Source organism: Miscanthus floridulus, chromosome 12 (assembly GCF_019320115.1).
Source record: "Miscanthus floridulus cultivar M001 chromosome 12, ASM1932011v1, whole genome shotgun sequence".
Classification (NCBI taxonomy): domain Eukaryota; kingdom Viridiplantae; phylum Streptophyta; class Magnoliopsida; order Poales; family Poaceae; genus Miscanthus; species Miscanthus floridulus.
This window is the reverse complement of record NC_089591.1, coordinates 20,249,722-20,262,091: the sequence shown is the minus strand read 5'-3', so window position 1 is coordinate 20,262,091 and position 12,370 is coordinate 20,249,722. Positions and strand designations below refer to the sequence as shown.

The window sequence follows — 12,370 nt, the reverse complement described above, 5'->3', positions numbered from 1 at the left end:
GATGGTTGAAGACTATTGGCCACGACCACGGGATGGGGGACGACGCCGGGTGCCACCACCAACCAAAGATCACATCACAAAACCATAAAAACCAATAATGTGCAACTTGTACTCTTATTGCCCTCCAGTATATAAAGTTGGGCATGAGCTCTTGTAGAAGGTACCCTTAGACCAAACCCTAGATCAGTAGCATAGCACTCTCGTACCACCTCTCTCTTGATTGTAAGCAGACGATTGAGCATTCTAACAAAGAAGAACACCGCTGCTAATGTAAGGCTTAGACTAAGATAAATCCTTTGTGTCAATAAGATCTTTGTCAAGTACATCTCAGACAATGAGATCCTTGCAAATACTTCAACTCTTAGCAGAATCAACCGCTGCTACATTGAACGATCAACCCTTTGGCGACTACTGAATTCAATGCTCTCATCCATCACAAGATTTTCAAGGTGCATAGAAGCTCCAACAAAACTGCTCACTCAGCAGGCTCTGCGAGATCCCTTAGCAATTCTTCTTTCTCAGTTTCTTGTTCATGCTCTTCTCGCGAGACGTTTTGCCCAGTAAAGAGTGCTCTTTCCAATGTAGACTAGGGTCTCATTTTCTCTATACAAGCACACTTGCTCCTAGTTTAATTTAAGTGAGGTTCTTATGAAAAAACACTAGCTAACAAAAATAGATTATTTGCAGAGGATCAGTCAACAATGCAAGATGGTCTGTGAAAGTACCGATATATCGATTAAGAATGGGTTATATGTGCTTAAAATTTTAAGCGCAAACTTGTAGCGGATCCATAAAAAAATAGATTATATGTAATTTTACGGGTGGTAAGGATGAAGACCGCAGAGAGATGGATGGGGAGGGAGGAGGAATGGGGCAGAGAGTAGGCAGCAGCGGCGTACTGCGGAGAAGGGGCCAACAACGGCAGGTCTGAACCACATGAAATGGTGGTGGTTGGGGCGAGCAGCGATGGCACAGTCAGCGACGCCGTTGTGGTAGGCGGATCACGGAGAAGCGAGCTTTTGGAGTCCCTTCGGATGGAAGATTGTTTGTACTGCTTATTCGCCCTGTTTTTCAGTATTATTTCAGTAGTGATTTTCAGTGAGGCCTTGTTTAAATCTATACTGTAAAGTTTTGAGGTGTTATATTGGGTGTCACGTAGGGATGTTATATGGGGTGTTAAGATTCTAATAAAAAAATAAATTACAGAATCCTTAAGTAGTCCACGAAACGAATTTATTAAGCCTAATTAATCTGTTATTAACACATGTGTTAATGTAGCACCATATTATTAAATTATGGACTAATTAGGCTTAAAAGATTCGTCTTATAAATTAGTCGTAAACTGTGTAATTAGTTATTTTTTAGTCTATATTTAATACTCTATATATATGTTAAATATTTGTTAGGACCGGGAGTAAACTTTGAGTGTGTTTAGTTTCATCAAATTCCAACTTTGACACTATGCAAAAAGAAGATTCTCTGTCACATCAAACTTGCGGTACATGTATGGAGTACTAAATGTTGATGAAATCAAAAACTAATTGCACAGTTTGGTTGTACTTTGCGAGACGAACGTTTTAAGCCTAATCGGCGTAACTAAACGAGGGCTTTGGGGAAGAACTGAAGAAGGCGTGAATGGAACAATATTTTTCTTCGGCGAAAGGAACATGGCCATTGACTATGGCTTTTGGCATCAAGACAGGGGACATCTAATTATTTGCCACTCTTACGGAGGCCGCCTCTTTGATTGCCTATTTTATGGTGGCAACTAAAAAATATCCTAAAAAATAGTAACTCGTCTAATTTTTTGCCATTTTTGCTGATGTGGATGCCAGATCAACCAGCCAGCTTGGGAACGGATCGTTGACGCTCGAAGACCGAAGGCAAAAGACCATTCTGCCCCCGCCGTGTATTGCTTAACCAGAATGCTGTCCGGGCGAGGATGGGCGCTCGTTCCAGCCTACCCAAACAAGATCACCTGCTCTAACGCCATCAAGGCCAGATCTTGCTCACATCGTGAGATCAAAAAGATCTGCCTCACATCGGGCAGCCGCGGTCTTCACATCTCCCCGCCCCCGCAGCGCCGTACCAGCCATGCGTATCTTCGTGCTGTCCGGGCAGAGTAACATGTCCGGTCGCGGCGGCGTGCACCGCCGGCACTGGGACGGCGTGGTGCCCCCGGAGTGCGCGCCGGATCCGTCTATCCTCCGCCTCTCCGCGGCCCTGCAGTGGGAGGAAGCCCGCGAGCCGCTCCACGCCGACATCGACACCACCAAGACCTGCGGCATCGGGCCCGGGATGGCCTTCGCCCGCGCTGTGCTCCCACGCCTGCAGGAGGACACCCCCGGCGCGGGGACCCGGACCGGGATCGGGCTCGTGCCGTGCGCCGTTGGCGGGACGGCCATCAGGGAGTGGTCTCGCGGGGAACACCTGTACGAGCAGATGGTATGCCGGTCGCGCGTCGCGGCCGGGTACGGCGAGATCGGGGCCGTGTTGTGGTACCAGGGGGAGAGCGACGCCGAGTCCGATGCAGACACGGGTGCCTACTTGGAGAACGTCGAGAGGCTCATCGGTAATGTTAGGGCGGATCTTGGGATGCCGCAGTTACCCTTTATTCAGGTGATGGTCTTTTTCCTGCTCCTAACATCCTTCTTGTGGTTGTTTCTCGTTCTAGCAAGGTTTTTGTCATGGATTTGACCAAATTTGATTGACAGACATGGTGTGTGCGTGTTTCCTTAATTTTACATTAGTCTTAGTATAATCTTTCATTCATCTAGATGGTTTCAACTAACGGTTGGTAGGCTGGAAGATAATTAAGAAGAAGGGTATTGTTGAGTGCTTCAGGCAGGATTAGTCATTGCCACCATTTCTGATTAGTTCTCATAGTGCCAAAAGTTTTTATACTCTGTACCATTTGTTGTCATTAATATTTGTTAGAATGGAGCAGACATTCTCCATGGTTCTCCATGGTTCAACATAACATAGTGTGAATTGCTGTGACCATGTGGTATTTGGATCACATGTAGAACATTCTGAATTATAATAATACTGAATTCTCCAAAACCACATACTTTGGGGGTATTAGGCCAATCTCAATGGGAGTTTCATAGGCATTAAATATGCTGACATGGCACTGTATTAATGAAGAGAGAGATGATGAAAGTTTCATGGGAGTAGAGAGGGTTTTATGGGGATGAAACTCTTCTACACTGTTTCTAAAATATGAGTGTGTTGGAAACTAAGTCATGAAACCTACACTGAGACTGGCCTTATGGTAGTAAAAGCAGAAATGCTCATGTTTGCTGACTAGTTCTTTGCACTTTGACTCCAGATTTTGTAGTCATAAGGTTGCAAAAAACACCACCATAACCAAATTGTAGGCCAGGGGGATCCTTCAATCTCTTGGCTCATGGTCCTCTCCATTCATTAGATTGTTTATTGAAATCATTTTTTTTTCTCAAATACGCAGGAGAGCTGTGTATCTTTGTTTTAAGAGATGAAAAAACGGCCCCTTACAAAACAAACCTCCTTACTCTAGACCAAGCTGTAGGAGGCTTTGATGTTACATGATTAAGCAAAAAGTATACATAAAAAAAAGGCCGGACCTGACCACGCAGCAACAGCTTGACCTAAAGTTCCATGACCTCGCATTCCCGCGAAGCACCAAAGGTGACGTTCGACCCTAATGACCGAAGAATAACACTCAAAGTTGGGCTGTCTCCTTCAAAAAACAACAGATTTTCTATGCTTTCAAAGTAGCCAAGCTCATAAAACAACCACCGTGTTGATGCCCTTCCTTTTCTCCTTTGGAACTCGCTTGTTGATATTACGCCATCAATCTGCGAAAGTTTGTTCATTACTATTCGGCACACATGTCTGAAAACCTAACGGCTCCAGAACTCTGAACCAAAAATCCTGAGGCAGCACGCATGAGGTGAGTAGGTATTGGATGTTTTCTTCAGTTTTCAGTTTTGAAAAATTAAGGTAGGTTTAGATGGCAATAGCTAGCAATCTATATTTTATCATGAACATAAACCAGGTTAGCTCTCATTGGCCAAATAGTGAATTGTGGGGGTTACAATTTGGGTTGCAAGCAGTCAACCTTATCAAAGCTCATCAATTGGTTTGTGGACATTGAGATTGAACTTTAGAAAATGAACCTGCAATCTGACAATTTGGGTTGCGTGCAGTCAACCTATCGACCTTCATCAATTGGTTTGTGTACATTCAGATTGAACTTTTGAAAATGGTACAAATATGTTGTCTAATCGTCTTTCATAATCATGTACAATTTGTAAATATAGTGCAGATTAGTAGTGAATGCTGTGTTTTGGGATTGTATCAGTGTCTTACTCTTTGTGAGTGGAGGCAGTAGTTACATGTAAACCTATCCCCAACCATATATAGAGTTATAGCAAAAATAATTAAATTCATTTCAAGATGATATTTAGTGATGGATAAGTCTCTGTGTTGGCTGGTCTTTGTGGGGCTGCAGCATATGGCCCTTGTGGCAGCATGGTGGTCTTGCTGCCCATCAAGGACAACATCCTTGACTGGCTAGGACAACATCTTAGCATCTAGGACTAGCATCTAGGACAGTATCTAGGACAGCATCTAGGACAGCATCTAGGACTAGAATCTAGGACAGCATCTTAGCATTTAGGACTAGCATTTTGGCATATGCTTGGCTGGCTAGCAGCCTATAAATACGTATCCCCAACCCCTCAGGTTAGTATGGCATTGTGTGAGAAATAAACCAGAAAAATTGCCCCAACTCCTAGTGTCATCCTCTCTCGATGAGAGTAAGAATTCTGCTACTACCAAGAGTAAGAATTCAGCGACTAACAAGTGGTATCAGAGCCTTACTATCCTGTAGCCTGAGCATCTCCTACTCATCTCTTTTCCTAGCCGCGCAACAGCCCCAGCTAGGAGCAGCAGCAGCTCCGGCCGCTCTTGCTCACTCCTCTCCCTCTGCACAGCTCGTCTGAAGCAGCCCTCTCCCCACGCAGCAGCCCCCCGGTAGCGCGTCATGTCCGCAGGGCAGTCTCAGCGCTCGGTCGCCTCGAGCACGTGGCGTCGGCAGGAGGCCGAACTTGCCGCGGCAGAGGAATGCGAGCGAGCGGTAGTAGAGACTGCTGCGGCGGCGGCAAAGGTGTCGAGGCTGGCAGCGGCAGAGCTAGCAGCAGCCAGAGCGGAGGCAGAAGCAGCGGCGGCGGCGAATGCAGCGCGTGCGGCGGCAGCAGAGGTCGAGGCTCTGCGCGGCTGCTGACGACAGCGTCGATGCGGACCTCGAGCTGCTGGGGAGGGAGGCAGCGCGAGTGCGGGCGGCGCAGTGGGCAGCCGCGCACGCCCACGAGCGCGGCTGCAGCCCAGACAGGCGCGGACGAGCCGGCGGCGCTCCTGGAGGAGGCGCGCACGGCGGTGGTGCTCTTGGAGAAGGCACGCACGACAACGGTGGCGGACGGGTCGATGGAGAGCGCGGCCTTCACAGGCAGCGTGGCTCTCTCTCCCCGGATCGGTACCGTGGTTACCACGGGCTCCAGGCTGTTGTCAGGGACGTCGGCCCCGGCGGTGGCTGGCCTACCCTCACTAAGACCAACTACGTCGAGTGGGCTGCGGTGATGAGGGTAAAGCTCCAGGTGCGGCACATGTGGAAGGTAGTCCGGTACGGCGACGTCGACTACGACCAGGATCGACGGGCGTTGGATGCCCTCATCGCTGCAGTCTCGTCCGAGATGCAGTTCTTGCTTATCAACAAGCGGACTGCCAAGGAGGCTTGGGACGCCATTGCTGCGGCACGCATCGGCAGCGACCGCGCCCGCAAGTCCACACTGCAGGCACTTCGCAAGGAGTGGGAGAACCTGGCCTTCAAGCCAGGTGAGGACGTTGATGACTTTGTCCTCCGTCTCAACACTCTGTTGCAGTTCGGCGATAACACCTACGGCGAGGAGAGAGCTGTCGAAAAGCTCTTCCGCTGCGTCCTCGAAAAGTACAAGCAGATGGCTCGCTCGATCGAGTCCCTGCTGGATCTCTCCACGATGTCGATCGAGGAGGCGATAGGTCGCCTCAAGGTCGTCGACAACGATGAGCCACAGTCTCTCTCGGGGCCCATGACCACTGGCGGGAAGCTCTTTCTCACTCGGGAGCAGTGGGCTGCCTGCCAAGGTGACCGGAAGAAGGGGGAGCCTTCTTCCACGACAGGCGGCTGCAAGCGTGGCAAGCCGCGCAAGGCGCGCAGAGACGCCCAGGCCGGGGCGCGAGGACGTGCCGAGGGTGATGCCCGCGGAGGCGCCCAGGGCGGCGCCGCCGGCAAGCACAAGCCGGCACGAGACGACACCTGCCGCAACTGCGGCCAGCTTGGCCATTGGGCCAAGGACTGTCGACAGCCACGACGCGGCCAGACCCACGTCGCACAGGCGGAGGAGGAGCCGGCTCTGTTCATGGCACATGCAAGCATTGAGCTACCTCCAGCGGCACCGGCCGCAGCGGCTCTCCTCCACCTTGACGAGCCAAAAGCACACGCCCTCCTCGGCGACGGCTCCAGCAACGACAAGACTGACGGGTGGTGCCTTGACACCGGCGTCACCCATCACATGACCAGTCGACGGGAGTTCTTCACCGAGCTTGACTCTAGCGTCCGAGGCTCTGTCAAGTTTGGGGATGCCTCCGGCGTGGAGATCAAGGGCGTCGGCTCCGTCATCTTCATCGCCGTGTCTGGTGAGCACAGGTTGTTCACCGGAGTCTACTACATCCCCACGTTGAGGAACTCTATCATTAGCATGGGACAGCTGGATGAGAACGGTTCGCGCGTGGTGGTTGAGGATGGAATCATAAGGATTTCGGATCGCCGTCGTCGCCTTCTTGCCACGGTAACCAGAAGCGCAAATTGACTCTACGCCTTAACGTGCAGATGGCACAACCCCTCTGTCTCGCTGCTTGTCGAGATGACGAGGCGTGGTAGTGACACGAGCGCTTTGGGCACCTTCACTTCGAGGCCCTGAAGCGGCTCAGTGCCACGGGGATGGTGCGAGGCCTGTCGTGCCTTGACCATGTGGAGCAGCTCTGCGACGTCTGTGTATTGACGAAGCAGAGGCGACTCCCCTTTCCCTAGCGGGCGAGCTTTCGAGCCAAGGAGAGGCTTGAGCTTGTGCACGGGGACTTGTGTGGCCCGGTGACATCGGCCACACTGGGAGGACGATGCTACTTCCTGTTGCTCCTCGACGACCTCTCCCGCTACATGTGGGTGATGGTCCTCGGCAGAAGGGAGAGGCTGCGGACGCCATCAGGCGCTCGCAGGCTGCTGCGGAGGCGGAGTGCGGCCGCAAGCTGCGCGTGCTGCGCACCGACAACGGCGGCGAATTCACGGCGGCTGAATTTGTGTCGTACTGCGCTGATGAGGGCATTCAGCGCCACTACTCCGCGCCATACTGCCCGCAGCAGAACGACGTTGTCGAGCGGCGCAACCAGACGGTTGTGAGGATGGCTCGGGCCCTTCTCAAGCAGAGGGGGATGCCGGCCGTCTTCTGGGGAGAGGCGGGTGGTGTCGGCCGTCTGCATCCTCAACCGCTCGCCTACCAAGGCGCTCGACGGCAGGACGCCGTACGAGGCTTGGCATGGGCGCAAGCCGGCGGTCTCCCACTTGCGGGTCTTCGGCTGCCTCGCGTTCGCCAAGGAGCTTGGCCACATCAGCAAGCTCGACGATAGGAGCACTCCGGGAGTGTTCATCGGCTACGCGGAGGGCTCGAAGGCCTACCGCATCCTCGACCCGAAGACACAGCGTGTGCGCACGGCGCGCGATGTTGTGTTCGACGAAGGGCGAGGATGGGCGTGGGACAAGGTGGTGGACGACGGCTCGGCTCTGACGTACGACTTCACTATCGAGTACGTCCACTTTGAGGGAGCTGGGGGAGTAGGCAGCTCTTCTTCGACAAGCGCGTCTACCCCAGCCCCGAGCCTCTACCGACTCCGGCGCCTGCTACTCCGACAGCACCACGCTCTCTAGCCAGGACCTCGGCTGCGATGAGATCTTCGCTAGCTCCACCACAGCCGGCACCGCCACGCACTCCAGCATCGACAGGCACCTCTCCGGGCACGTTTACTCCAACACCAGCTCGTGTCGAGCACAACCCGGTTGAGCTCGCTACTCCGCTCTCTCACGACGAGGAGCACATCGACGCGTACCACGACGGCGAGCCGTTGCAGGTACCGTACGATGGAGAACCTTCTCGACGACCGGTCGGTGCCGGGACTGGTGCCTCACGATCTGGAGGCGCAGTGGCACCTTGCGTGTGACGACGGCGAGCCTCGGTCGTTTGCAGAGGCCGAGAGACACGTGGCATGGCGCGCCGCGATGCAGTTGGAGATGGATGCGGTTGAGAAGAACCGCACCTGGGAGCTTGCTGACCTTTCTCGTGGTCACCGCGCGATCACCCTTAAGTGGGTGTACAAGCTGAAGAGGGATGAAGCCGGTGCCATCGTTAGGCACAAGGCTCGATTGGTGGCACGAGGTTTCGTGCAGCAGGAGGGGGTCGACTTCGACGACGCCTTTGCTCCCGTGGCACGGATGGAGTCTGTGCGACTCCTTGCGCTAGCCGCCCAGGAGGGCTGGCGTGTTCATCACATGGACGTCAAGTCAGCGTTCCTTAACGGCGACTTGAAGGAGGTCTACGTGCACCAGCCGTCGGGATTTGCAATCCTCGGCAAGGAGGGCAAGGTGCTCCGCCTGCGTAAGGCCCTCTATGGCTTGCGGCTGGCACCGAGGGTGTGGAATGCCAAGTTGGATTCCACGCTAAAGGGGATGGGCTTCGAGCAAAGCCCGCACGAGGCGGACATCTACCGACGGGGCAGTGGAGGAAATGCTCTGCTGGTGGGTGTCTACGTCAACGACTTGATGATCATCGGCACCAAGGATGCGGAGGTGGCGGCATTCAAGGAAGAGATGAAGGCCACCTTCCAGATGAGTGACCTGGGGCCTCTCTCCTTCTACCTGGGAATCGAGGTGCACCAGGATGGCTCCGGGATCATGCTTCGATAGACCGCCTACGCCAAGCGCGTCGTTGAGCTAGTTGGGCTCACCGACTGCAATCTAGCTCTTAGTCCGATGGAGGAGAGGCTGAAGCTGAGCCGCGACAGCACGACGGAGGTGGACGCTACGCAGTACCGGCGTCTTGTGGGGAGCCTTCGCTACCTCGCCCACACACGTCTGGACTTGACATTCTCCGTCGGCTACATTAGTTGGTTCATGCAGCGACCGACGGTGGAGCACCAGCAGGCTGTGAAGAGGATCATCCGCTACGTTGCGGGGACTCTCGACCACGGCCTCTACTACCCTAGGTACCCTGGGGCGGCACACTTCATCGGGTATAGCGACAGCGACCACGTCGGCGATATCGACACCAGCAAGAGCACGAGCGGGACCCTTTTCCTCCTCGGTAAGTGCCTCGTTAGCTGGCAGTCGGTCAAGCATCAGGTGGTGGCCCTGTCCAGCTGCGAGGCCGAGTACATAGCGGCCTCCACCGCTTCGACTTAGGCGCTCTGGCTCGCTCGACTGCTTGGTGATCTTCCTCGGCAGAGACACTAGAGCGGTGGAGCTCAGGATGGACAGCAAGTTCGCTCTGGCCCTGGCAAAGAACCCCGTTTTTCATGAACGGAGTAAGCCCATCCGGGTGAAGTACCACTTCATCCGAGGCTGTTTGGAGGAAGGGAGCATCAAGGTGAGCTACATCAACACCAAGGACTAGCTTGCGGACCTGCTTGCCAAGCCTCTTGGGAGAATCAAGTTCCTTGACTCTGCTCCAGGACCGGGTTGGTTCAACTTTCCCACAAGACGCACAAGACTTAGGGAGAGAATGATGGATAAGTCTATGTGTTGGCTGGTCTTTGTGGGGCTGCAGCATATGGTTCTTGTGGCAGCATGGTGATCTTGCTGCCCATCAAGGACAACATCCTTGACTGGCTAGGACAACTATCTTAGCATCTAGGATTAGCATCTAGGACAGCATCTAGGACTAGCATCTTGGCATATGCTTGGCTGGCTAGCAGCCTATAAATATGTATCCCTGACCCCTCAGGTTGGTATAGGCATTGTGTGAGAAATAAACCAGAAAAAATTGTCCCAACTCTTAGTGTCATCCTCTCTCGATGAGAGTAAGAATTCTGCTACTATCAAGACGTAAAAATTCAGCGACTAACATTTAGAATGCCAATCAAAACATTGGAATTGATAAAAATACAGGTACAGCTAAACAGTGCAATCTTATGCAGGACTCAAGCAGCTTGCACAGTGTCATAGGTTCATCTTTGAATCTTTAGTAGCTTTTGAACATTTTCTGTAATAAAGAATTCCTCATCATTTTGACTATGACACATAATTTTTTCCTCATATTCTGTAGTGTGCCATCAAATTGTTTCATCCTGCTATAAAGAAAAATGTTCAATTCTTAACTGGTAAAGTAATGCTTTTTACTTGCTACTTATAGTATTTAAACACTAGAATTTGCAATTGTATTGTTTAAGTAAAACAGGAATTGATTTCACTATTGATACGTTAGCCCATTTCGCATTAAGCAATCATCCTTTATTTTCCTAGATACCACTTGCAGTGTCTAGTACCTTTTTGCTATATCAAGATTGTTTATTATGATCAGAGCAGGTTGCTCTTGCATCTGGGAATAAAAGGAACATTGAAAAAGTCAGAAATGCTCAGTTTAGTGTTAACCTGCCCAATGTTGTAACTGTCGATCCGATGGGTATGGCATTGAAGGAAGACAACTTGCATCTTACCACCGAGTCACAAGTAAAGCTTGGCAAAATGCTTGCAGAAGCCTACATCATGAACTTCTTAACAGCAACTTGTTAGGTGAATACAAGGTAAAATTCTTTGGGACTCTTATAGATACCATGATCTGTTTGACCATTTATTTCTGCAACTATCTTTCTTGATACATCCATGTGAGTTCTTGGTGATATAAGGAGTAAATCAGTCTTTAACACCTGGTTCTCAGAGTAGTCTTTAGTATATTAACCGAAATCATGGTAGGAAAAGGTTTTTACCAATACATTTCTTGGCTTTTGTTTCATTCCCGGATTTTTGTTTTTGCAGGCTCTCAACATCTTCAATCCACCGTAAGTATATTTGACAAGGTCACCCAGCTACAAGACTGTCATGTGCCCAAGCACTTAATCAATCAAAAGACATTGTACCTATCCCTATATCCGGGAATACCCTAACGAGCCTCAATTCATGTATAGCATTTCAAAGTCTCTTCATAACATTTCCTTCCATATTGTAATAATGGTTGCTGTCGTTTGTTTTTTCTTGCGAACCTTGTGCAACAACTTGTCATGATTCAAACCCTGGTGTTGCAGTCATGCACGTGGCTTGCCCAAAAAAAGTTTTTTTTAAAAAATTTAGCCAAAGATGCCCCGGATTCCCTCTATCTAGGGAGTGTTATTTTCGCTTTCTGAGAAGTAAAATATTTTTAACTTTGATTAAAAACATATAATAAAATATTAATATTTATGATGCATAATTAGTATATTAGATAAATTATTAAATATATTTTTCATAATAAATTTATATGAAAATACAAATGTTGCTATTATTTCTAAAACTTACACCCTGTTCGCTTTAACTTAGTAGTCTGACTTATTAGTCATAGAACAGTGTTTTTTCTCATAATAAATCAGCTTTAGCTAGCTTATTAGCTACAGAAATCCATCAGGCGAAGGAAGCACATGATTTCTATATTGACACTCTTTATTGGAACGGAAGGAGTACTAGATTTCTAAAGTGACAGTCTATTTGGAACTGGAGGACGAAGGGTTTATGTGTGATGTAAACAACCTTAGCCTTCTTTGATATATCCAAAGAAGTGGTTAGGCTTCTTTTATTTTAATAAACAAATAAACTGAGGCGGTTTTTCTCTAGGTTCATTATCATCACGTTTTCTCACAAGCAAACATGCTCTTGTGTTGCAATAGAAAAAAAATAAGCTATTGAACGTTCGGGTGTAAAACGCAAATATAAATACTATGTATCTATATACTTTTATAAAGCTAAACTTCACTAAATATTTTCTCTCTTTATGCAAGGTATCCACATCATTCTTCGCTAAGTGTCGTAAATTCTATTCACATTTGTAAGCGTTGATACAACCAACAGCCGCTCGTAGTATTACTTCTTGCTCTAACAAATCACGGTGTCATTCCGTTCAGTCTTAGTTCAGACCACCAATAGAATAATCACTCCTTGATCCGGCGACATCGCCACCGCCGTCGCCGCCTGCTTCCCCAGCTCGCAATCCTTCCTTCCCATCAGATGGCCGCGGACAAGCGCCTCGCCGCCGCGGCGCTGTACCTACCGGCGGAG

General features: G+C 50.2%; 1 protein-coding gene across 2 annotated transcripts; it reads left to right on the top strand.

Moving 5' to 3' along the window:
* Positions 1 to 1,945: 1,945 nt before the first annotated feature.
* On the top strand, positions 1,946 to 11,370 carry LOC136496339 (probable carbohydrate esterase At4g34215). Of its 2 annotated transcripts, XM_066491991.1 has the most exons (3): positions 1,946 to 2,619; positions 10,652 to 10,869; positions 11,102 to 11,370. In XM_066491991.1, the coding sequence occupies exons 1-2, from the start codon at positions 2,095 to 2,097 to the stop codon at positions 10,856 to 10,858; spliced, it is 732 nt and encodes a 243-aa protein (XP_066348088.1). In that variant the 5' UTR covers positions 1,946 to 2,094; the 3' UTR covers positions 10,859 to 10,869; positions 11,102 to 11,370. The 2 variants fall into 2 exon arrangements, with proteins under 2 accessions (XP_066348088.1, XP_066348087.1); XM_066491990.1 differs by lacking the exon at positions 11,102 to 11,370 and having other exon boundaries at positions 1,954 to 2,619; positions 10,647 to 10,864.
* The last annotated feature ends 1,000 nt before the right edge of the window (positions 11,371 to 12,370 follow it).

What these genes read in the sequence shown, in the direction of transcription:
- LOC136496339 (XM_066491991.1), top strand. Translation starts at nt 2,095, where the DNA reads ATGCGTATCTTCGTGCTGTCCGGGCAGAGTAACATGTCCGGTCGCGGC. An exon ending in CGCAGTTACCCTTTATTCAG is followed by an intron (nt 2,620 to 10,651) that starts GTGATGGTCTTT and finishes TGATCAGAGCAG; the next exon opens with GTTGCTCTTGCATCTGGGAA.